The sequence below is a fragment of the Trachymyrmex cornetzi genome, unplaced genomic scaffold (assembly GCF_001594075.2).
Source record: "Trachymyrmex cornetzi isolate Tcor2-1 unplaced genomic scaffold, Tcor1.1 scaffold85, whole genome shotgun sequence".
In the NCBI taxonomy this organism is placed as follows: Eukaryota; Metazoa; Arthropoda; class Insecta; order Hymenoptera; family Formicidae; genus Trachymyrmex; species Trachymyrmex cornetzi.
The window spans coordinates 627,467-653,581 of NW_017300191.1; the positions used below are offsets into that span (position 1 = coordinate 627,467).

At 37.1% G+C, this 26,115-nt stretch overlaps 1 protein-coding gene across 1 annotated transcript; it reads left to right on the forward strand.

Annotated features, from left to right (window-relative positions):
- Positions 1 to 1,405: 1,405 nt before the first annotated feature.
- On the forward strand, positions 1,406 to 26,115 carry LOC108769057 (uncharacterized). The gene is made up of 5 exons (XM_018519803.1): positions 1,406 to 1,476; positions 3,133 to 3,692; positions 4,301 to 4,562; positions 7,661 to 7,968; positions 25,411 to 26,115. Exons 1-5 carry the CDS (start codon positions 1,406 to 1,408, stop codon positions 25,488 to 25,490), a joined length of 1,281 nt encoding a protein of 426 aa, XP_018375305.1. The 3' UTR covers positions 25,491 to 26,115.

The window sequence follows — 26,115 nt, forward strand, 5'->3', positions numbered from 1 at the left end:
AACAAGTACTCACGTTCGTTTCAGAGAGATCCGTTATAGTTGCTTCGGTTTCTGTCTCCTTCTCTATTTCCCTATTCATTGCAGATACATTTCTCAATAGAATCTGCTTTTTCTTTAAAAAGAAGAGTTTTGATGATCGAACTTTTATCCACGATGTTGTCATTGTACAGTCCAAGATTAACTCCTTCCATTTGTATCTTTCTTGACTTGAGTACTGATACTTTCTCGCACATACTTCCATTTCTTTTGCAAAAAGAAACATTTCAAGGATAAGAAACACGCATTGTGTTCGCGACATCTCATTTTTCTGAAGCTGTATATCATCTTCTTGTCGCTTTTTTTGTCTACGTTCGGCTACCCCCTCGTGTACGCTTTGTTTCGGCGCCTTTTCCCAGCTTACAAGATATCATGTATACGTTCGAGATAGCTACATTTCCTCTCTTATTCCCTGGAGAGACACGAGAACCGTTCGTCAGTGTGGTATTTGGGGTTTGCGGAAAAAGGATCATTCGAAAAAATTAGGGGTGACGTGAGCAGATCGGATGCTACGTCATGGTGACTGTAGTGAATAAGTTAGGATGATGTTTGGAAATCGAGGAATAGTTTGAAGCTCAGGTTTCCTCTCGCACTTTTATGTGTTCGCAGATCCGTCTCATGATACGAAATTGCAGAATCATCGAATGACTCAAAGCGCGGGAGAGTCCCTACATAGTTCAACATTCTCGGTACATCCATGTAGTATCGGGTGATTTTATGGTTAATCAGCTGCCAAAGCGTATCGATGTGTTGCGCTAGCCAATCAAGTCCTTCAAATGCTTTGACGCTAGAGTCTATAGAGCGGCGATGCTTGCCAACAAGCTACTTCATTTGCTCTATTGTTTATCGCTTTTTATTAAAAGAGGAATTTCATCCTCCTCTCACCGTATTTTAATTATAAAGAGAGTACTCTAGAGAATTTCTTTCTAATTTTGTTAAAGTTAAGAGTCTATATATAGAGAGATGCAATTAAAAGATTTTTTAATCTATAAAGTTATATTTTTAAAAAATTTTGTTTTATTATAAAGTTATACTCGTCAAAACAAAATTTTATTTTATTATAAAGTTGTATTTGAGGACTTTTATTTTGTTCTAATTCAAAGTATATAGAGATGAAAAGTTTTTTAAATTTTATAAAGTTATTTTTAAAAACTCTTTATTAGATTTTATATAATATGTGTAATTTATATATTCGTCGCTGAAATACTGCGGTATCAACATTTTTATGTTTATGTGCAATAATTTTCTCAAACCTATAATGTGTGTTAAACTGAATTTAACCGTATTATTAGGATAATCTGGATCGATGATGAAATGGGTTTTGATTATTTATCGACCATCGAGAACATTCCTGAAACGCTCTTCGACAATGTCCAGAGAATATATAATGCTCACGTTATTCAAGGCTATTCAGGGTACACCAGAATCTAAAATTATCGGGTATAATAGTTCGATTATGCGGTCACATTGATATAGCTAATAATTTTTTACTCGGAACGTTTTATCTCAAACCCCAAAAGTTTCGGAATTTATTTCAGAATCTAGATAATTCTTAATCTCAATTAGGATGACTTCCGCGCAATTCGTCATACCGCATTCTAATCGGACATAGCCTGCGTGTTTCGGTCGTCCTTCGCATTGCGTCGAACGAAGGAACGGAGTCATTAGCTATATACGTGGGTAGTCGGAATAGGTCGTGAGAAATCGCTCGAGCTGAAACGAGTACCAGCGTGATTCTGATTCTGTTTCAAAAGGGACCAGTCGATCCATCACTGTTGCTGCTTTGGATTCTGTTTCAAATAGATTTCCTCGATTTAAATATATTTCGATAATCGCGTCACGAGCATGATTTTGTGTTTGCGAAATACACAAACGCAACATATCTTCGAGGTTTGTGTCATCAAATGATCCTCAAGTGCGTATTCTTGGTAATTTAAAGGACGTCAAGTATTTCGAGAGCATCGAGCGTCGCAGCCAATCGATAGAAAATCGATGGGTCATTGAAGATTATCTTTCGTCATTAAAATTGTATTCGCTGCAAAAATACGACAGCGGTGTAACGGACTTTGCAATGAGAGACTAGAAACGTAACGCGACACCGGCAAGCGATATCGGGTTTATCGGGTGCTTTCGATTATTCGCGCGTACACATCTGCGCAAATAGTGGCTTCGATTAATCATCCGGTAAAGCAGACACTTGTGGAAGAGATACTCGCGTATGATGGAAACGCGAGCGCCGGCGGAGCCGCTGGAAGAAATTTACGGCAACCGCGGGGAATCATCCGTCTCGTCGAGCACGGCGAATCATCTGATATTTGCCATCAGATAATGCACGGCCATCGCCGATAATGGAGCGCAAATCCGGCTAAGACTCGCATCGCGAAGCTGACCGTTGGAGCCAAGAACGGTTCGCCGAACATCGATTGGCTCCAGGCAACAGAACGAATTCAGACTGCTTCCTGACGTGGCGAGCACGCCCGAGCGAGCTAATCGGGCGTGCAGTTGCATCTGCGGAGATCTTGGACCTCTCCTCGATTTTGGATCCGCTGCGGAGCAGCGACGAGAAGCGCGAGAAATTGGAACAAATGAAGAATTATCGATGTTTTATCTTTCTTGCCAAGTAGAGCAATTAGCGATAAGCAAACGGAACCGAGTTAGATACTGCCGGCAAGATGCTTGCTCAAGTATCAAGATATTTACATAAATTGCGCGCATCATTTGGCACGCGAGAGAAATAGGAACGAGCGTTTAGCCTAGCTCGTTTTCGATTCAGTGAAGAAGAAAGATATACTCCCCTCACACGGCCATTGATGCAAGAAGTCCTGGCTGCTAATGCGGACGTATTGGAACGACGGTGATTACCAGCTTTTATGCGGCTTGTAGCTGTTACCGTTACCGGGGAAGAAGATCGTTAGTAGCGTCGCCCGGAAATCCTACGGAAGATTAATGACGGTAACAACGTCGCGACGACAGTAACCGATAAGGAACCACGGCCGAGAGAGAACAAGATCGCGGCTCTCTCACTTTCTATCTCTGTCTCTGGTCCAGCGGTCGGTGACACAGGCGGTCGGCTTCATGTTGTCGCGCTTCCTGCAGGAACTGTCGTCAGCGGACAACAGGAGTGCCGTCGCGGCGAAACGGAAGGAGGAGGGCTTGTGATCGTTTCGGCAGCGGGTCGATCGTTCCCGCGGCACAACCGATCGCACGACGGCGATCGCCACGAAAAAAAAAGACGGTGACGCCGTCGACTTCCGACGTCGCCGACAAGGCGGTGTCGACGGACGATGGCGGCAGCGGCGGCATGGAAGTGGCGCGTTTGGAGGCTGTCCTCGCCGCCCTGGTGGAGACTAAAGTGGAAGCGATGAAGGCGTCGTCGACGCTTAGCCGACGTTCCGGCAGCGCTCCCACCAGTCCGCGTCGACCTAGATTGACCTCAACCTCGACGGCCTCCTCCTCGTTGAACCATCACCACCATCATCACCACCACCATCATCATCATCATTCCCAGCAGCAGCAACAGCAGCACCAACATAATAAGAAGAAAGGCCAGCATCATCAGCACCACCGCCATCATCGCAGACGTCACGACTCCGCGCCCTGCGGGAGTGATTACCTCAACAACGCGGTGGATCATTCTCAGCATAAATTATCTAATGGTAAGTGTGTGAGTCGTTTTTATGGATATAACATAATGGGCGAGAATTAGTTTTTATGGAGATAATGCAATTAGTGAAAAATTAGCTTGGATCCTTTCAATCTAATAAAACCGAAGAGATTTATCTTCTTACGAGAGATTTTTCTTTGCATAAATATACGAAGTAAAACGTTAATCGGTTTAATCAATCACACGCGCGAATCTGAATAAAAAGTAAAATAAAATGAAAATGTTTGGTAGATTATAAATAGATAAATAAGGCGTTTATTATTGTTATAGGGCAAACCCTCTAAAAAATAACAAATAGATTGAATGGAAATAAGGAAAAATAACATAGAACATAAAAAAATAATACAAATGGAAAAATATAACGAAAATAAATGAAAATAAAAGAAAAGGATAATAAAAGATACGAGATACAAACAGAAAAGAGATACAAACAAAATATAAATATATTGTAAAAAAAAAAATAAAAATAATATACAAAATTTTCTCTCCGGTTTGGCTTGATGCATAAAAATAACGCAACGAAAACATTCACTTAATTAATTTTGTTAAATATTGATGAAGGCTGACCGATATTCGCTAATTATGCTCTTCCTGTTCTAGGAAGGGGACGGAGAAGAGCCTCCGAAAGTCCTCGAAGCCCTCGAAAGAAGCGCAGGCATTCGAGGAGCCCAAATGTTCTCCAAGGCGTCGTCCAAGACGTTCACGCCGGCCTCGATTCGCGCTTCGAGCTGCTTGGCATTGACGGCGACCAAGACGTGGCCCTAATAAATTTCGAAAGGGCTAAAGAAGTCCTCGGCGACTCCTGCGAATATCCGCGGCTGCACCGAAGTGCCTGCTACTTTTCTCAAAGCGCAGCTCAATTGTAAGTACTTCGAGTGTACAACTGTATGCGACAATAACAAATGTCGGCGAGATAAATCTTTAATGGATTTCGTAGAAAGAATAAGATTTCTTTTAAAATCATACTATTTTCTTAACGCCGAGAATTAGGACGTCGCGATAAAAACGCCTTCGCTAAGAACAAATTGACTTTAAATTCGGGAACTGGCTTATCCTCTTTCGTGGAAATTCGGAACGTCTCAGGAAATCTTGGCGTATACTTTGGCAAAGTTTTCGCATTTACGGATGAAGCTGCGGTTCTCCAGCTTTAGTCGCCTATTAGTAGCAAACTCGTCCACTCGCGAGCCTTCGCTTCCCGTCTTCTCGTTTACGAGGTCGCCAGGAGTGCTGCTGCTGCGTCTCTTGTCCTTCTTCCATATTCGATCGGACGACCACGAGGAGAGAGAGAGAGAGAGAGAGAGAGAGAGAGAGAGAGAGAGAGAGAGAGAGAGAAAGACACGGTTTCGGCATGAGCCAGCATACCCAGTGGAACTGGGTCAGCGTGGTGCGTGGTTGCGCGCCTCCGTCACATGCCGCTCTCGGCAAATACGGTTTGGCGTCTGAACCACCTGGGCGACAAAGGACGAGCGCTCAGTTGGAGCGTGTAATGAAACTGGGGTGATAGCCGACGGCGATTAGCGATCACGAAGAGGTGTTCGCCTCAATATCCCGTGCGTCCTTCCTCCTTTTTTAATTCGGCGAAACGATCTCTAAAATTACGCGCGGCAGGTGCATTTGACAACCTTTGAGGATGAGATGTGGAAGGACACCTCTAATAACTGTTCTACATTAATCAATTTAACACTCGAAGCTCTCGTGCTTTATCACATAATTTAGCGGTTTACTTTCAGAAATAATTTCTGTTGGTTAAAATTCCTAAAAATACATATTTTCTAAATACCAAATTAATACCACATTTTTCATAACAGCAGATAAAAGTACGTTTAATTCAGTATAATAACACAAAGTCTCAGCAATTAATATAAATTCTATTAATTTATTGTAAAAGTATGAAATACCTTTCAATTTTTAAATTATACTGTTAAACTGTATTTGGTATGTTCGGTTAAATGAAACGTAATGACGAGTGCCCTATATATATGCGCAAGATCGCGAGATACCGTGTATCTTGACAGTTACCAAATAACTGCCCGATATGTCACAGAGGCAATATTAATTGAAATTTTTTTTTGCACGGAAAAAATAACTGTCAGAGTGACTGATTCAACATCAACGTTTACTACTTGATACGGTCTTTCTCGATACGGTGAAATCTACTACTAGTGTATCAATTTACTTTTCTCTCTTTATCGAATATCTCCTCTTAATTGAATATCCTGTCGCTGTAGGTAGTGACTTCTATTTATAAGCTTTTCGCGATTCTCCCGATAAGCGTTATTAATAAATGAACTTTGGATACATTATATTAATAATGTCCAGGAATTAACTTGATCGTCGCATAACTGCAGAATAACGGAATGTACATATTCATAAATTTCGAAAGATCCAATTCCTCTTAACGGATGCGACGGAGAGTGCAAACGGTGATAATACGAGAATCAACGTGAATCGCCATTGTCCGACCACACGCCGGTTGTTATCACTACTTCGAATTTCATCCAGTTCTCCACAATGTCCCGGCACCTCGGTTATCGTTTTTCCACTTTTCCGTCCTATTCCAGCGGCATTTTCTAAAATTATACTCAGAGAGCACGTGATGGCCTTCGTGTGTGTGACGTAGATAGTGCAACGATTGTTCTTTGTTCAGCTCGATACCGGGGTCTGCTTCTCGTTGGCCGTTGTGAACGTATATATCGAATTGCTGGCCCGCTTTTCCGTACATTACCGAGCTTCGATATATGATAGAGAACGAGTTGAACAATTTTACCGCAAATTTATCAGGCATCTTCTTTGATGCTCTATATTACCTTTAGTACGTCAGCAAAACTATACATAGCTCTATCTCACTACTATTTTTATTTTTATCAATACATTTTTAACCACTTTTTGTGGAATATTTTCCATATTTAATATCACGAAGACTTATTCGCAGCCTGCATTTTTATGATATCCATAATATCATACATTTAATCAAAAGTCTTCAAATTCGAATTTCAATTTTGACTTCAAAGCTCCGAAATGTATACGTGAAGATATATAATAGATTTATTACTTTCACATTTACGTTTAATTCCTTAACATTGCAAAAACGTGGTTGATTGTTGCGAACTTCCGATCTTATGCCGTTCAATCGCTTCTATTGATCGAAAATGGGGTAACGTTCTTAATTCCAAGTCTCGATTGAAGATACGCGGTTCATAACAATGAATGTTGGCTTTTCAGTCACCGCCACCCGCGGTACGGCAACTTCTCAAGTTTCACGAACAATGCAGGTACCACGATGATCGATACTCGTTCGTCGCTCGCCCTTTTTCGAGCCTTTACAATCTAAAGTCGGAAACGTGTTCCGCTGTTCAAATTACGAACGAAGTGCAAATGAACGTAGATTTTAATTAACGACATTGATAGCTCGGTTTTATTCAGAAAATGAATGTTTTATATATTTACAAAATGAATATAAAATTTCATTGTAAGAACAGTCTAAAAAAAAGGCGAAGCTCTCGATTTCTATTTAAACAACCTCTTTTTTAAAAGTAGACTTCTTAAAAATGTTTTAAAAATTTGTGAATTTATATATTGTCATTTGTTTTCTATTGTTAGACAATGTAATTTGCAAATTTATATTGACATTTGTTTCCTATTATTAGACAATTCAAGAGGAAAAAGTTTATTTTTGAACGTCTACATGAGGTACACGAGGGAAACGTTATTTTTTTCATTCAAATGAAACGTCAGACGCAGCCAGAGTACTCGCACGTTTCATTTCTGAAACGGTTTTGCTGGAGAATAACGACTCGATGAACAATATAGCCATAGTTGTGGAAACAATAGCCTGGTATATTATTCGTGCGGTTTTTGCATGTGTCATTTCAAAGCAAATCGTCACTCACTCGATATTTCCAAGTAAATATTTATTGACAGAGAAGAATTTTTTTTGATTTTTTCCAATATTTTTTTCAGAAAAATTCATTACGACGACGACGACTACGTGGCGTTGAACGTAGCCGACGAGCTGGAGGAAGAGGAGACTCTGAGCGGACCAGAGAAGATGGACGAAGCTCAGGGAAGGTATCACCGACCGCGAAGAAAGCGCAAACGTAAACGACGCAAGATCGAACCCGTCTGCCCGGAAGAGGAACTTGTCGATCCCGAGGAACTTCCGCCTCGTGCACGATGGACGATCATGGCGACCGCTTGTCTTCTGCTCGCCATGTCCTTACTCCTGGTTGGTGTTACGCTGCGAATGGCGCCTATAATTGACGACATGGGTGAGTCGATTGCGACAATAAATTCGTCATTCTTATATCCATTTTTATCAATATGGATTAACTTTAATTTTGGTTTAAATTATTCGTTATCTTTCTTTAATTCTTAAAACTAGAAATAGATAAAAAAATGAAGTTACCATTAAATACTGAGGTAAAAAATAGTGACACTTTTATCAAAGTCCCTGGAACATCGATTTAAAAAAAACTGTAATAAAAACACAGGAGCTTTATAAATCTGTTTTATTAATCAAACCATTATAAATTAGTCTTTGTGAAAGTATTGATAATAAAACAGATATATATCGTTTTATTTTTTTTTCACGTAATCAACGAACTAACCTTAATACTTGAGAGTTAATTCCAAAATGCTACGTAAATTTTACGTACAGGTAGTGAAGTCATTAAGCGCTAAGTTATGCTTTAGTGGTCATTATAACGTCCACTTTGCCATGCTAAAAACTAGGACAAGTGAAGCAAACTTTAAAAATTCTGTCCATTATACTTAATCAGTTTGGACCATCTCGGATCAGTGTTATAACAGAGTGTGATAAGTGAGTTTTAATTTTTAAGTGTTTTTTGTGTGTTATTATATACTTAATTATATTATTTAAGTATGAGAAGACACATACACAATTGACTATATTATTTTAAGATTGAATTTTATAATATGTTTATTACATCTTGTTAACATTGAGAATGATCCGATTGGCGTTGAAATGTTTGTTCTGTTGTTTAATTTCATATTTATAATTAAAATAGACTCTCTTTATTTATTTTGTGTATCTCTGGCTCGTAACCCTTCAAATTATTGTTTTTATTTATTATTATCGAGCCTTATTACTCTCTCTTTATATATTTTTATTACTTCTTTTTAAGTTAATAATTATATTATTTGCGTTTATAAAAGTCTAGATTATAAATATTTTGTTTATAAAATATATGGAAATTTGTCATGTTAATTAAGAATGGCCTATTTCCTTTTATGTAAAATTTACGCATCGACAACAATACTGTATCGTTCAATAGCGACAGCATTCTACATTTAAATCGAGATTAAAGTTAATGTACATACACTGGTAGAAATGGACATTAATCATATGAAAATCGAGCGTTGCGCGTTTATTCCATTCGATAACATCTCACTGTATAATTTATTTTATGTATTTTGTAACCCACTTGCGTTAGCACGATCTTTCTTCTTTCTTTCTTTTCTTTTTCTGTTAAATTTACGAAGGAGATGTTCAAGAAGATCTTTAGAAAATATTCTGTGCTCGATAGATGCGTTTATTCCTCAAAGATTTTATTAGAACGCTATAAAACGTGCGATTTATCTCGCACTGCGGACTTTTCACGGACGGAAAGCCATCCAATGGTTGACGCGATGCGTCCGAAAATAGTAGCTAAATAGTAGTGTGGATTTACGTTTGAGAGCGTGGGAGAAAATCATGCCGGATTACCGGCACTAAAATATGCAAGACGGTCCCAAGGGTAGTAACCTCCGGATGAAGTTGCAAAGCATTAATGATTTAATGTATCTTTATTATACAATCCTGTTGGACTTGAGAAACGCGATATTGTCGCTTAAGCAGATCCGATTAAGTGCAGTGCCAGGTCTCACGAATCTAAATTTGATTAATTTTCTTTTTCTTCCTTTTGTCATCCACTCGCAATTTCTTAAAGACTTGTCTTCTTTCTTGTAAATATTGATATTAATTTTTTCTGAAGACTTTTTATCATTATATTAATATTTACAATTTGTGTAAGGCATATATACGTATAGAATAATTACGAATTAACGTAAATAAGAGAAAGAATCCTATATTCAAAGTAAATCTTAGTGCTTAATAATATTTACGTGTAAATTTCCAAATACACTTTACAGTTCTATAAATTGCTCGTTGATTCGGTTCGTCAGACTTGCAACGCAATGATAAACTGAAGCTAAAATTATAATAGCACAAATTAAATCGACCTTGGATTTAATAATAATGTAATTAATCTTCTTAAAACTTTGCGAAGAATTTATAATATATATAATTGCGAAAAACATTAAATACGAATTACTCTTTCAAAGAATTTTGTAATTCCAATCATGCACGTTTAAAAGAATTAAAATACTGTGTGTAAAAAGATTAATTTTAATTTCGGTTTCAACTTACACTTCATTCCTTTTTAATTCTTAAAATTAGAAAAAGATGAATTAGATAAATCAAGATTAAAATTAAACTGCGTTGCTACACGGAGAAAATGTTATATTTAAATTTACTATAATGTGGTAGTAGCTGCGGACATCATGTAAATTATAAGTTTAAATGCTATAGTTATTATTTTAAAAACAATAATGCAACGTAATTTTTACACTTTTTTATAGTAAAAATGTTTTATTACAAAATCACAACTTGTTGAATAAAAGTTCGTATTGCAAAGATAAGTAAAAAATATATACCTAGCAAATTTTGTTTGCATACCATAGTAAAAATTAACAGTTTTCATGTTAGAATATGGCTTAAGCACTGGTTTAACAAAATAATTACTTTATTTATTATAATTATGTGATAAAAGTTAGTATTACCATAGTAAAAGTTACGTCGGAATCATGTTGTGTCCATCGGAAATACTAGACATAGTAAAGTGTAATTTAAAAAATTGTATTAAAACTTAATATAAAATTTTCTCCGTGTAGAAACGAACATAAGATTAATGTATGAAGTGACTCAAGGCTAAGTTACTTCCGATGCGATAACAGTTCGGTCAGCGTCGTTAGTGGTTTCGTGGTTGACACTTGCGTCGTTTCCTTACACTGGAAACCACAAAACCGCATTTCCTCTTACACTAGGTAGCAAAACCATCGTTGGTTCTCTAAATTGAGGCTTTTCCCATCGTGGAAAAGGGAGTGCATGGAGAATTTCAATTATAATTGGTAGCATTACACGCAGACTGATGATACTCCTGAATGCCGCATTCAGCATAAAAGTACACTTCTGCATTAGGCTTTACAAATCGTAAAGCGTGCAGGATACACACAAATGTATAATACACGAATTTCCACTGGCACAAATAAACCGTATGCAGCGTGCGAGGTCGAGGGCGCTTCGTGTTTCTAAATTAAAGGCGCGCGTCTGCGAATCCTCCAGTCAGCCGTCGGATTTCCGCAGCTAAGCCACCTTGAAGCTCATACTCGTTCCACGGTCGAGAAAGCTCGCCGAGAGTAGCTTTCGACAAGTGCGCGTTGTCTTTTATGTGCGTCAAACGACTGTCTCGCTGATCCGCAGTGTCGTTGATCCTCTTGTGACGAGCGAGTGTCGCAGGATCCAGGATGTTACCCTTTGGCAAACACGATTACAGTTCCGCCAGTGGACCTTCCCATCATAGTCATGGTTCAATCGAGAGCACCACGCAAGAAATAGAATTAAAGTTTCTACTCAGCTTTCACATTTCTGGTGCCCGCATTTTTCTCTCGCAAAATTGTTAGACCGGCTCTACGGGAGTTAATTCTCATTTCTCTTCGAGAGGAAACAATTTCCTGGACATCCGTGCTCGAGAGCAGTAAAGCAAAAATAAAACCGCGCTTTAGCAGTAATCGCCGGCGGCAAAGCAACGCGATTTTAACGCTTCGAAATTCTAAAGATCGTTTAACTGCCGTTAAATTGCCGACACCAGCAACCGTTACGCGAAATAAAAGTTTCCTATTGTAGAAATTAATTATTGTCAATATAAAATAAGGATCTCGCTCTGTGATTGTACAGAAATAGATTGAGATATGTGTTGAAAAATCTTGTTGTCCTAAATGTTATAATATAACATAGGTTATTTGTTGCAAAACTTTTTTGGATTTAATTTAGATTATTTACCTCGATTCTGCTTAAAAATATATTAAAATTTTTATTTTTTTAAATTTTTACTAGCCATGAGCAATATCTGTTTCCGATAGAACGCGTCAAAGTGCGGATGACGCTGTATAAATACACCATCGCGCGCGAAATCAACAAGTCAGAGTCGATACTGGAACTTACACGGTTCAAACGATGTTTCTACATAGAGAGATTTGCGGAAGCGGATGTCATTGTGTGCGGTAGATCGGAAAAGTGTTGTGGCATTATTGATCCGAGGAGATGAGCTTATTAATCTTTCGTTTCATGATCATCCCCATCCTCGAGGCAAACGTTTGATAATATTTAACAGCATAACTAATAAAATCTCAAAGATATAAATAAGATATAGAATTATTTTAAATCGTGCGTGAAATTTATTTTCTTCTTTTTCAAGATTCTACAAAGTTGTGTGACAATTAATTTGTATATTTCTTCATTATATTTAATTTAAATATTTTCTTCTGTATAGTAAACAGGAAAATTATTAATTGGCTGTATAAATATCCAGTGATATTTGTATGTCGCATTTATATTGAAATTAAGTTTTACTGTAGATTTTAATTATCCGTACATGTCGTTTATATGTATATATATATGTATATATAAAATCGATTAATTATTTTTATTATATATAATCTAGTTAAACGGATTTCAATATTCAGATGTATCGGATGTTGTCTCGTGCTCGGACAGAATTGTTTGCAAAAATGGTACCGTATTGATTCGCACCAGATGCGACGTTCCTTTACGTCTACCTTTGTCGACGTCAATATCTACAATATTTTAATTTAATTGAATATGTATCTTTCTCGTCATACGTATTTATAGCTTTTATATTTCTCATCTCAGATTGGAGTAATATTCAGTGGTTTAATAATATACCATTGCGTGATTGAGTTAAGTGATTAAGTTAAGTAATTAAGTTAAGTAAAATTATAAAATTAACGTTTTGCAAAGAAGATACTCTTTGTTTGTTTTAATAAATATTAAGTAATTTATATAAAGCTTTTAGCTTTATATGTCTAAATTTGTATTCACTTTTTCTAAAAGTATTCTATGTATTTTTTAATATACGCGATGAGTCACCTAATGTTAAAACCTGAAATATCTTCGTTATTTTTGATGGTACGAGAAAATGTCTGGGAAGAACTGATTTGCTTTGAATAGACAAGTATTAGGTATAACAAGTAAAAAATTTTTTTAAGATCATTATTTTCGAAATTTAAAGGTCATTAACAATTTTTGGGGATATCATATTTTTATTATCACTGTATTGTAATTGATAAAAAAACACACAAATTTAACATGATACGTTGGTCTTCAAATGATCCTTTGAGATGAGTTTACTGCACCAAAATAATCTTTAATCTCGAAAATAACGATCTTAAAAAGTATTTATTTATCACATTAATTAGAGTAATTTCCTTCGAGGCGAACAAGTTCTTCTTTAGATACTTTCTCGTATAAAAAACGGAGATATTTTAGGTTTTATTTTTAGGACACCCTGTATGCAATACATTTTTAGACCATTTTGCAAACATGTCACTATTCATAGCGAGGAAACGCTATTAATTTAATTGAGTTTTAGAGTAAACTCTCGCTTGTCATGACGTTCGCGAATTTGAGGAAACAGTGAAAAATAGTTGTCGAATGTCTATAACAGTTGCTACGTGATCGATAAAATTATCGGGTATCGTATTGATCCTAAGTTTGCAAGATGACTTTCTGCGTGCAAATTTCACGGAAGGCGTCTCATTTCGGCACTTTACAGCTTCGCGTTTACATTGTTTCGCGCTCATGGCGAGAATCAGGTCAGGCCTGAACATAGCGGTTGATTTTCGCCACCGTTCGATTTTGACGTTATACGTCATTAAAGGGTACGGATATAGAGCGATCGTCATTGCTGACATTTGGTTATACCCACAATTGCTGTAGTTGATTCATTACGATCATTTCCTCGTCAATCGTGCGTTTTACACGCACTGGATCGAGTGATCAATCAATTAGCGGTCTTTAATCACTTCCACCTGCTAATTGTGTGCTAAATCCTTTTAGTCAATGCTCGAACAGAAGTCCATAATCCGACCGCCTCATACATTTTCCACACTCGAAACTTGATGGAAATTTGCTTGTTAATTTTCCAATTTCAAGTTAACATTCACTGAAGAATTTGTATATATATTAAACGGCAAACGAAATTTTACATTTATTCCTCTCACAAAACCGCGCTTATTAAAGTCTGCACCGGCATTGTAACTCTGAAGCGCTAATACCCCGCGTTGCTTTTACATCGTACGCTTCCGCGTAAAATTGTACTACGAAGTACGTGAATTTTTTATTTCGTTGTCACGGAAACGGGAAGCGGAGATGGAGGACAAGTGAAACGGCGAGACCAGAGATGGTAAAATTTGTGAAGAGCACCCAGCTTATTTCACACTGTCGTAACACGCTGCCAGCCATTATGCTTGAGCACAGTGCGCCTCGGCAATATCGTAAAGCAGTGTGTATCGATCTTGTGCAGTTAGGAGATGACATCTACTGCGCAAATTATACGCGTCCGGTGTATTTGCATAACTCCGAGCGGTGACAATTCGCGGCCGTTGCGTCGTCATGCGTGAGCAGATGACACCTATTTGCCGCAGAACATCGTAGTGAACTACATTTGGCGCATCACGAATTGACGCGTTGTCAACCTTCTCGATATGATGATCATTTATGTTCTCGCGACTGAGTATTTTGGGGATTCCGATCGATAAATGTTGAATGCGCACGATTTACAATATGAGTTTTCGACGTATTAATACGTATTGTCTATTTATTTCGCGAAGCTGTCGATTAGAGAGAAACTATTGCTGATATAATTCGTTGATTTGAAAACGAAAATCGTTCATTGGACGAGAAATTTGATATTATACTAGTTTCGAATGAAACAATGCAGTATAGAATATAACGCGTTGTCATTGCTATCATATCGGTAATATTTATTTATATTCTTTTATTTATATTCTTGCGCGACCGAGTATTTTGGGGATTCAAGCTGACTAGTAGGTATTGAATGCACACAATTCTTAATTAATTAAATTATATATCTTATTTTTATATTTTTACAAAGTAAGTTTTTAATGCATATTATTTATTTACTTTGTAGATTAAAGGGGAACTGTCGCAATTATAACTTGCTGACTTGAAAATGGCAATTGTTTATTTTGAAATTCAATATTATATTAGTTTCGAATGCAACAATGTAATATAGAATATAACAAGTTTTCATTACCTTTGATATAATGATCTTTTATGGTCTTGCGACTATTTTAGAGATTTGAGTCAACTAATGAATATTTTGTGAATGCATTCAATTCTTAATTAATTAAAATATATATCTCATTTTTATTTTATTATACTTTTATAAAATAAATTTTTAGTATATTGTTACTTATTATCTATTTATTTTAGACTTAGAGAGGAACTATCGTGGTTATAATTTGCTGATTTAACGGGAATTGTTTATTTTAGATGAGAAATTTGATATTATCATGTCGATCATTGGTTTCAAACGCAACGGTATATAATATAATGCGTATGATATTATCATGTTGTTGATATAATGATATTTTATATTTTTGAACTGAGTTTTAAATTTTAGGGATTCGAGCTGACTGATGAATATTATGAATGCGCGCAATCCTTAATTAAAAAATATCTCATTTTTATTTATATTTTATATTTTTACAAAATAAGTTTTTAACATACTGATATGTATTATCTATTTATTTCGCGAGGCTGTAGATTAGAGAGAAACTATCGCAGTTTAATCCGTTAACTTGGAAAAAAGGGAATCGTTTTTCGGAAAAGAAATTTGATATTGTATCAGTTTTGAATGCAATGATGTAGTATAACATAATGTGGGATAATCCATTTGCGTTTGGAGAGTGAAATTTAATGCAAGTTGAATTCGTATACGTATTACATTATTTTGGAATCAGAACCTATGTATGTTGATGTTTACATGGATCTCTCGATCTCTGGCTCACGGACCGTACAGGTGCGAACGCATTAGAATTTCTGAAGCGAGTTTATATCATTTGCGAATGTATATCCTGGCCCCGAACATCGGAAAGCAAATTCGCGAAACCGTTTTGGCAGAGGGAGTTAACTTCTTTCGCGTTTCAGCGGATTAAAAGCGGTGGGCCGTAAATACTCCCGTCGTAATTTGAAAGCTCTCGTGTTCCAGCACTTCTCGACGCATGGATTCTTTAAATGGCTCTCTCGCAGAAATGTATTTGGCGCATATGAAAATTTCATTTACAAGAAACTAGCCCGGATCTCACGCTGCAGCGACGCCATTAAAATAATGCGACATCATTATATATGCGCGTCGCTTGACGCATCGGTGTCGATAAATAGCATAATTTTCAGTTGTTTCAATGAAATTTCCCACGTCCGCACACAGACACGTGCACACTGTTAAATTTTATAGGGTCAAATTAACTCAATGTGAGTCGCCACTGCTCCTACGCAATAATATCGTTATTTTTAACTAAAACGATGATTACATTTGACACTATACAGTATCAATTTAACATTATATAGTGTCAAATTTAACTATCATTTTAGTTAAAAATAACGATATATTTAGTAGGAGCAGTGGCGACTCACATTGAGTTAATTTGACCCTATAAAATTTAACAGTGCACACTCATTAGTGGAGCTGCGGTACGTGTACTGACGTCAAAGCAACTTTGCGCCAAAACAGGGTCAATTTCCCCGAGGCCGGTCGATTTCTCAATTTTTCCTCTCGTTCATTATTGAAAAGGAAATGGAGAACAAGCGATTTCTTATATACACTTTTGGCAGCATGCGCAGTCGGCGTCGGCTGCCGGACTACACGAGTAGTCCATTAACTGAGAGTAAGTTCGCAGCTTCCAGACGCTGCCTAAGTTGCCAGTTTATGATCGATCCATGCGGTAAATTAGAGCGTGACACCTCGACAGCTCATTGTCTCACTGTGTGCAGTGCTTGTATCACAGACTGAAGGTAAAGATACGATATATCATCATGATGGATACTCTTCTATATTTCCTCGCCTCGTGATAACTGAAACAAAGAGCAATCTGAAAGATTTACTGCGAGATGCAGTGAAATATACGATTTCTGCTTTCGCTACTTTGGCGCAATTTTGGTAGAAGAACGTGCCGTAATCTTTGTTAGCCTTTATTTTCTTTCTTCAAGTCACTGAATAATCGTAAAACGGTGGCGGAAAGAATTTTATTGGCGGTGAAACTGCGTGTTTCGTCGTCGATGTCAATTGCGATTTTCGAAGTGAAACGGTAACTCCTGCGGAATTGCGTTACGCGCGGTTCGCCGTTAATTTCGACAGCCGAACCGAAGTCGAAACTCGTGCTGAAATTAGATTGGATAGTATGTCGTTCTTCATAACAGACCAATAAAGTAAACAGCAATTGGCAGTGTATCACGAATCTTTTACACGGATTTAAGCCAACACGGATTTAAAGCCAAAGGTTTATCTTCGCGCGCAAAGCTTTCGGGATAAGTGTGACAGTAATGAATGTAATTATGATAAATCACGCGAAAAGTAGTGTGGATATTGGTTTAAATTTATATTTAAAAAGAGCCGCACAATTAAATTAAATTTATATTTAATTTATTTTTTATATTTAAAAAGAGGCACAATTTTTTCTTTTACAATTTTTCTGGCACACAGTTCTGATTTGGAAACTCTTTACTGCATTTTATGGAATGTTTTCCTGATTTTAACGTACATAAGCGCGTTAAATTTGGTATAATTTTAAATTTACCCCTTCTGCTTCTTGAGAATGGAAATGCTGACGTTCGATACATACAGTCGTCATACTATTTCGCATTCTATTTTCTCACACTTCCGCAACAAACTCGACAACTCGCGCTGTCATCTCCATTCATCTATGCCATAAACTGATGCTCGAGCGAAAGGGCAGTCTCATATTCAACAACGCTATCTTTGATTGCAATCTATCGTTCCATAATAACGTTTACTATCCCAACTCGCAAGAAGCTCTTTCTCTTGATCATCAGCGTGTCCATCATTATGTTGTCTCAATAATATTTCCCTTCTCATAAAATTAGGACAATGTTGGGCAGTGTTGAAACAGATGCCTCCTTTGGCAGTGGTGTAGTCGTCGGTTTATAATTCAAACTTCAAAGTGGTCAAAGCCTCAAGTTACTTTTGATTGCGCCTTTGAGATACATGAAGCTCAGACAGCGAGTTCGAGATTCAGGTGATCTAACAAAATAAATATTTTGTAAAATAGGATTTTCGTGTATATAAATAAACGCGCACAGTGTAAATAAGGCTACGCAGAATAATTTTATATCTTGCATTTTCACTCGCGAAAAAAGACGGTGATTATTTTTCCACTAGTATCATTGGTATACGCTCTAATAATATTGCCTACGGCATTTTCCTTTGAGATAATTATGAAGGAGAAAAAGAAAAGTGGAGACTAAAATGTCGGAGACATAACGACGGTTGGAATAACATAGGTCATGAAATTTGACATTTTGCGCGTCTCATTTAATATCTGTACTTTTAAAAGCCCTTTTTTCTCGTACTATGATTTTTTTACATGGAAATGGTGGATTGCAATATGCGAGCGAGTTCCATTTATTCGGACAGAAATCACTTCTTTCCGAGTATTCTCGCTCCGATTCGTGAGCTCCAAATATTAGTCCTCAGTTATTGCACCAAGGTAGAAAGCCGGCTGAGCTCGGATTATTCGTATGTTTCTCATTTCAAAATTGTAAGAGTTTAAAGAATTGGAAATCTCTCTAAAATCTACTACGTTTTTCATGACGAATATTATGTTAAAAAGTATAAATATTTAAAAGGTATTATTCCACTTAATTAAAAAATGCTGAAATAAGATATGTCAATGATTAGCAATTAATAGACACGTTCAGTTCTTTAAGAAATAGTGGATATTTGTTAACGTTTTATATTAATTTTTTTGATATTATTTTTTATTACGTTAAAATTACAGTGAAGTTATTACGGTTTCAAGAAATAATTTACGAACTTTACTCATTAATAAAACGCTAAATCTCACATTAATTAATCATAATACCTATTAAAACTTGATATATATGATTCTTGGTTGCATTCAGTATGAAAATAATCTGGGATTTATCTTCTTTCGAACCGATTCAGCATTTTTATTGTTAAAATTATTTAAGAAAAATTATCCTTTAACATCTAACAGCTAAGTTTTGATATTCGGTGTCTTGAAACTAGCTATACAAAATTAAATTAAATTCTTTAGTTTATTTAGTTTAAAAAAAATGTTTTTCCCTATATATAATATACATATAATATAAAAAAAAACTATATGGTATTCAAGAATTCATTCATAAAATTCTTTAATTTATTTAGTTTTAAAACTACATTTTTTTACATTAACATACAAAAATAAATTATTTATTATCCTAGTTTAAGAAAAATTAAGTTTTATCGCAAGAGATCCGCTACATTATTTTTCCAACAGGACATTTATATATCGATATTGAAAGAAATGATTTTGTTATAGGAACAAATCAAGGGAAAGTAAATGTGATATTTGTTAAAAAAAACAATCGATTGCAAATTAATTCGTCAATGTAACAAACAATCAATAGTATCGCTAGCAAATAAGAGGCTCATATATATATAAAAGTCGTAGACGGTTGCAGGATCTCAAATCGTAAGAAATTGACTAATTCTAGTCAAGTATTCTCCCTATATTTGACTGTGCTTGATCGGTTTCCTACGTCTTAAAACTCCACGATCATCTACGAATTCTATGTAAACGAGCTAAAGTATATCCAAAAGATATACTTTTCTCTCAGTGTAAATTTAAATTCTTTGAGAGAATCGCTCTCTTGTTACAAATTTTCATTGAAATTTTTATTATAACGCGGTCGCTGTATTCTAAATTTCTAGAATATTCTCTATATATCCGACCCAAATTACGTAGATCTGACAACGATATGTATGAGAGTATGGTTGGGAAATTAACGAAGCATTGCCGGTAGTAACTCCGCTGCGCAGCATCCGCAGTTCCGGCGACACTATAAGTGCTTGTATCACCTGTTACGCCTGTCATTCGCTCTTCCGCGCATCTCCGACATCCGGAACATTATTAGGTCCTTCATAGCATTCAGTATTTCGTATGTGCTAACATCTGTAACCGGCACAAGAGCATCATCGATTACCGATATCTGGCGCGTTGCGTGAGGAGAGGACGGATCAATGGGAAATTCAGTGCGCGAGATGCTGGAGCCAATCTCAAATGCCGTAGGAGAAAAGTACGCCGGATACAACGAATGAAGTGAAATTGCATTTACGGTCTCAAACGCGATCGCTTGAGTAATTTGTCACGTACCGCAAGAAGTCTTTCTGGTCGAAATACCTATAAATCCTTATCCAGCCTTACGAAGCGCAAGACCTTCATCCGATTATGTACTCGATCAAAGTAAATTGGGAAACCTAAGGTCCCGGGGATCGTTGGACGTAACAAAAGGAATCCGATACCATTACAACTAGTTTCCGTTTCCGGATACCAATCCCTCGATCGCGTGGGTATCGGAATGCGGTAAATCGAAGCCGTGACTATCGTTAAGAGCACTTCGCCAGGTGGATAACTGTGGTCGATGGCTTCAGTACGATAGGTTTCCAAGTAGGAGAGAAAAATTGACGGCCCCGCCATTCAGGCTATCGTTTACGCTCTCATCCATCCTACGAGACTATCCATCTGTCGAGAATCCGTCGAATTCACTTTGCCAAGGGATTTTTTTAAGGGACTAGCGAGAAATCGATCGTCGTCTTCATTCTACACGCCGACGACGAGATTCAAATATAAATTTCAACCGCTACCCGTGGGTGCTGAGTTCTCTAAATATTTGGCCAAGTATATTTGTCGGCATGAACGTGAAAATATGTGTGCGTGCGCGTCGTACACGTGGAATTTGCGTATATCCGTCGACGGATTTTGGGCTGCAAAGAAAGAGACACGGCGAGCGGATCGGTGGTGCCTTGGATCCACATCGCTATAAATACACGTCGCAATAAACTCAAGGGTGACGTCCACTACATGGATCAACGTTTTTAGCCGTCCTTCTTCTTCTTCTTCTTCTTCTTCTTCTTCTTCTTGAGAACTTTTGTTTCTTCTCTATAATTACTTCTCAATAATGTTCTCAAGATTTCGCAATGTTTACGTCATTACTCGCCGCCATAAACTTGGGATAATTTCATCACGGCGCCCATATTCTCGAAGTATAAAAATAAGCACGAAAAGAATAAAATTTACACAGTTGGAAAATATGTGTTAAATTTAACACATTCCACGTATTCCAAACGGTTCAAATTTTTATATTAATTTAACAGATGAATATATTAGGAAATATGACACAAATATTATTTTAAAAAATAAAAAAGGTAATATTAATGCAGTTTATAAATAAACTATAGAAACACATTTTTTTTTCAGTAAAATTAACATTTATGATATGTTAAATTAATATGTATTTTATTTATTTAGCTTAGAATTTATATTTTAAAATATATTATTTTTATGTTATTTTTTTATCCATTTAATTTTTTATAAATTGTATAATTTTGATACCAAGAAATTTTGAATATCAACATAAAATATTTAGATGACATAATCACATTATGTTGAATTAACACACTCAAATATGTTTTTCAAATTTCAATACAAAATTTTACAAAGATTTGAGTGAATCGTTTCCAATACAGAACGTTTTTTACTATGCAATGTTATATCTAATTATAGGCACAAGATTGTTTTAATAGATTTCCTTCGGCTTTGTTTCTTTTATTTGAAATGCTTGGTGCACTTGATCGGAGCAATAACAATTTAGAATTGACGTGTGATTGTGTTCATTGCGTCAAGCCTTTCTAATAGGTTTATTATAATAAGATACCTGTACAATGTAACATTACTTGTCAAGGATAATTAATAATAACTACGTGTCTTCGAGTTCAAAGTCCTTGAGAATCAAGGTCAAGAACATTATTCTTGTTATCGTTATAATTATACAGTTTAACCATCTCATTACGCAAGATTTCAAAGTTATCTCTACTGTTTTCGAACTCCACATTGTTTTACAACGAATATATATGTAACTTTAATATCCGCATCAAATTTCGTAGAGCTCGATAAATACGAATTTGGTCCAAACAACTCTATATTATAATAAATTATAATATAGAGTTATTTGGACCAAATTCAGTAAAAATTCAGTACGCTAATTCTTCTCAGATCGTCATAGTATTTTTCAGAATTACATAAACCGTCATGTTAAATACTTGCGTTATCGAGTTAATTTCACCGTTTATTTCTGTCGACAGCTATTTCGTTCAAAACACGCTTATTATCGGTACCAACGCGGCTAAAATTCGTGACAGTGTTTCTACCTATCAGCTGTTTACTTCGCGTTACACGATGTACCTATACATTCACAATCTTTCTTTCTTTTCTCGCGAAGCGAAGGTTACCTCTCGGTACCTGTATATGTCTATCGCTTAACGACGACAGTTGATTTCGAATAAAGCTCAGCAGCACATCTCTGTACATCGCTCTAAGTCTCTACTCTTTTCAACACCTTCTCACTCCTCGTGTATGTTCGTGATAATTCCGACGTCACTAGTAGAGACCTGGTTATTCGGTACCATTTCCTTTCGCAATACTCCCAACAAGAGTTATTATAATTGAGAATTATAATATCGTTGTTAATTTTATATATAACGGAAAAGTGAAGTATTTGAAGTAAATTTAAAATTATAAAATTATTACAAAAACAATTTTTTGGTCCTTAATAACTTACCCAGATAGCCAAGTCTGTAGAAAACAGATTTTTTAAATGTCTGCTACACCTTATGCCAACAAAATAACAACAGAATTAGATATACATAAAACTATTGACAGACTGCGAGAAAAAATGTAACAGAATTTGCAAGCGTCAGATAATGTCGGTAGGATCTGCTCAGTTTCTGCCAACAGTTTGCCTTCACATTATATCGATAGGCGATGTTAACAGAACACAGCCTAATGCGGACGCAGTTGATGGCAGACTGCCGTCATTTTCTGCTCGAATCTGCTGACAGTCTGCTAGAAGACTGTAGACATTTTGATCTGGGTTAGATACTTTGGTTAAACTTAAATTGGGGGTATATTGGACCAATATTTGTGCCAATAATCGTGATACTAAGGTTTATATTTCCTGAATAAGATGATAGTTAAGACTGAGTAATTAGCTGACGAATATATAGGTAATATATATTCTGTAACCGTCTTATACATGGGAAGCGCTTATGCGGCATTCTTGCAAGAATATTCGAACATTGCTGACGTTTATAGAAGACGTGGCCCCATCTCGCTTGTTGCGGTGTATCGTGGTCGCGATTAAACGCGAAAGTGCTCGCAAGAGAGAATGTTCTATCCTGTGATGGGAAACCCGTGAAAACCGCGGTCGATCTACTTTAATCACCCTTTACGACGCGATATAAATAGCTCTCCAGTTATTTATCACCTACTCTCCATAAAAATCTTTTCCCGCAGCCAGCAGCGAGGATACGATTAAAGTTTCTGTCTTCAAAATCAATTCGTTATTTTAGAGAAATAATTATTTCCGAATTAATAATAGTACTTTACGATAGCGAGTCTACAGGGACAAAATGATGGATAACGTGACCCTCGAAGATGCGATATACATCATCGATAATATGACGGGATATGAATCAGTCATTTTATAAGTGTCAGACTTACAATTCCCTCGAGGAAAAATATATCTTTTGGTGTAAGCCCCGGTCAAATAGACGTAAAGCAATCGATGGCGAAGATATAACGATGAAGAACGATATTCTGGACTTCTCGGCGCGTTTTCGAGATCATTAATTCGCTCGCCATGGACATTAATCATCGGGACGATCGGAATCGACGGCCGAGTGTCGCGTCGTGCGAAAGGATAATTCTCTATGTGGATGATTTCGCGGCAGCAACTGGCCAGGATTTATCGTCAGGATTCTATAACCGTGCTAAGGATGTTTACGCGTTGTCCGGCGAACCGAATGGTACCCGGACAGGTCATCGTTCCAGTCTACATCCGCCCACTCCAGACAGTCTGGGCTTCCAACTGGACGATCGTTCCGGTCTTTATCTTCCCGACTCGAGCGACAGATCGCCTTCTCCTAATGTATACTCTCAAACGAACAGCCCGAGACGCTCCAGATGCAACCTAGACATCGATCAGCGGTCCAGCAGACGTTTCAGCTCGTCGAGTCGCTCGAGGACGAACAGCTGCAGCAGACAGCTGCAACCGACTCCTTTAGGTAGGAAATAATTGGAAAGAGAATTTAATGTATAGAAGAAAATGTTTTATTCTTCATAATTAATTAAAGGAAACTATAATTAACCTCGAATCAATATTGCCTTTGTAGAGCTTATAACTCACAGTTGACGTTTTGTCTTTTCTCGACATCAAAATATAATCGGATAGAATGATCGACTTTCTCAATTTTGTGTGACGTCATAGTTCGAATGCATTAAAGACGAATGGAACGTATCGCGTTTTGCTTCGAAGCATCCACAAAAAGGATTATCGCTTCTATCGATCAATTCCTGTGGGCGTACGGAAAACGTTTTAACATTAATATGTGACGACGACGTGAAACTTCAGGGGATGATAGAAGAGCCAGCGTTAGCAAGAAAACCAGGCCACGAAGAGCAAGTACCGCAGCTTCTCGAAAGGAGTCTATCCACCAGACAAAGGTGGACGTTAAGCAGACGCGGAAGATGATAGAGGACACTCAGGAACTCGAGCAAGCGCGACGTCATCGACGGATCGCCATGATCGTTTTGGGGACCTTTATCTTCCTTCTGGTGGCTTCGGTGCTAGCGGTGGTGATCACCTTGACGCACAACAGCTTTCTGAATCCTGCAACCAACTCAAAGGAACTGGCCGAGCATAATTGTAAATTGGAGAAATGAAATCTAAAAGTTTGGATACTAACCCAGAATTATAAAAGCTACTTTCCTTTTAGGAGGCACAAGTGTCGTTCTATCTTTGTTATTTATTGAATGCCAAGAAGGATAAAACGACGTTTGTGTCGATTGCATCTCCTCAAAGGAAAGCAGCTAAAATATTAAATATTAGAATACCGAGACTTTCGAAGTTTAAAGTCACTAACTACGACCCTTCTCCATCATTTTAAGCTAAATGGAATTTCTCCGCGGTTAATTCACTGTGCTCGTGGATTTAACTTCTGTAATACAGTTTCGCCGCAACGCTCGATAAGACTAATTTAAGTTTTGTGCTACTTTTGATTCACGAGCGATTAAGTCTAATCCGAAGTTGAGAAAAATCTGTTTCAACACGGAAGGAAGGTAACATAAATCTGTATGGTCGTCGTGTTCGCTCGCATTGTGAAAACGTGCGAGGACGAGAGATGCTTAGTGTGTCATATGTCTCTAAGAAGATAAGTTTTTCATTTTACTTATCAATATTCTTATCGTTTCAGTACGGAAGGAGAACGAGGAGCTGCTGAACTCCCTGAACAGAGATATTTCCGTGCCCGAGAACGTTACGGCGCCTCCCTAAGACGAGGCGAATTCTTCCGGACGGAAATGCATCGTCTGTCGATCTCGATTCGCTTCAGCTACGTGATACGAAGTTCTCGTCTCGCGAGAAGCACGACGACATTTCACGGCAACGAACAACGTCGTTGAGGAATCTACGTCGCCAACGAGTTTTAAGGAGACGTTCGGGCGATTCAGAGAAGAAATTCCGAGACGGTGAGAAAGAACGAGTCTTTGATCGGCAGTAATGCTGATTAGTTGTATCGCAGTATTTTAACGCGACGCTCCAGAGATGCGTCTCTTTATACGACGTACATGTATGTATCGCAGAAACGTTATTGCGACGAACTCGTGAAAGTCTGATCGCGGCATACCATATTGCGCCGTTGATTGTATTATCGCCGCGTTCGGAAACGTCACGTTGGTACATATATCTCGTATCGATGCAGACTAGGTGCCCTCAATTTCAAGCTTCGCCAATAAAGCTTCATTCCGATTAGAAACGCAAAACCAGAATACAATTTCAAGTACTGGTAAATTGGGTCATAAATTAACTATTGAAACTTGGCAGTACTTAATAGTACTTAATAGTAAAATTTGTTTGTAATATATTAATGATAAATTATAAAATATTAACTCTTAATACA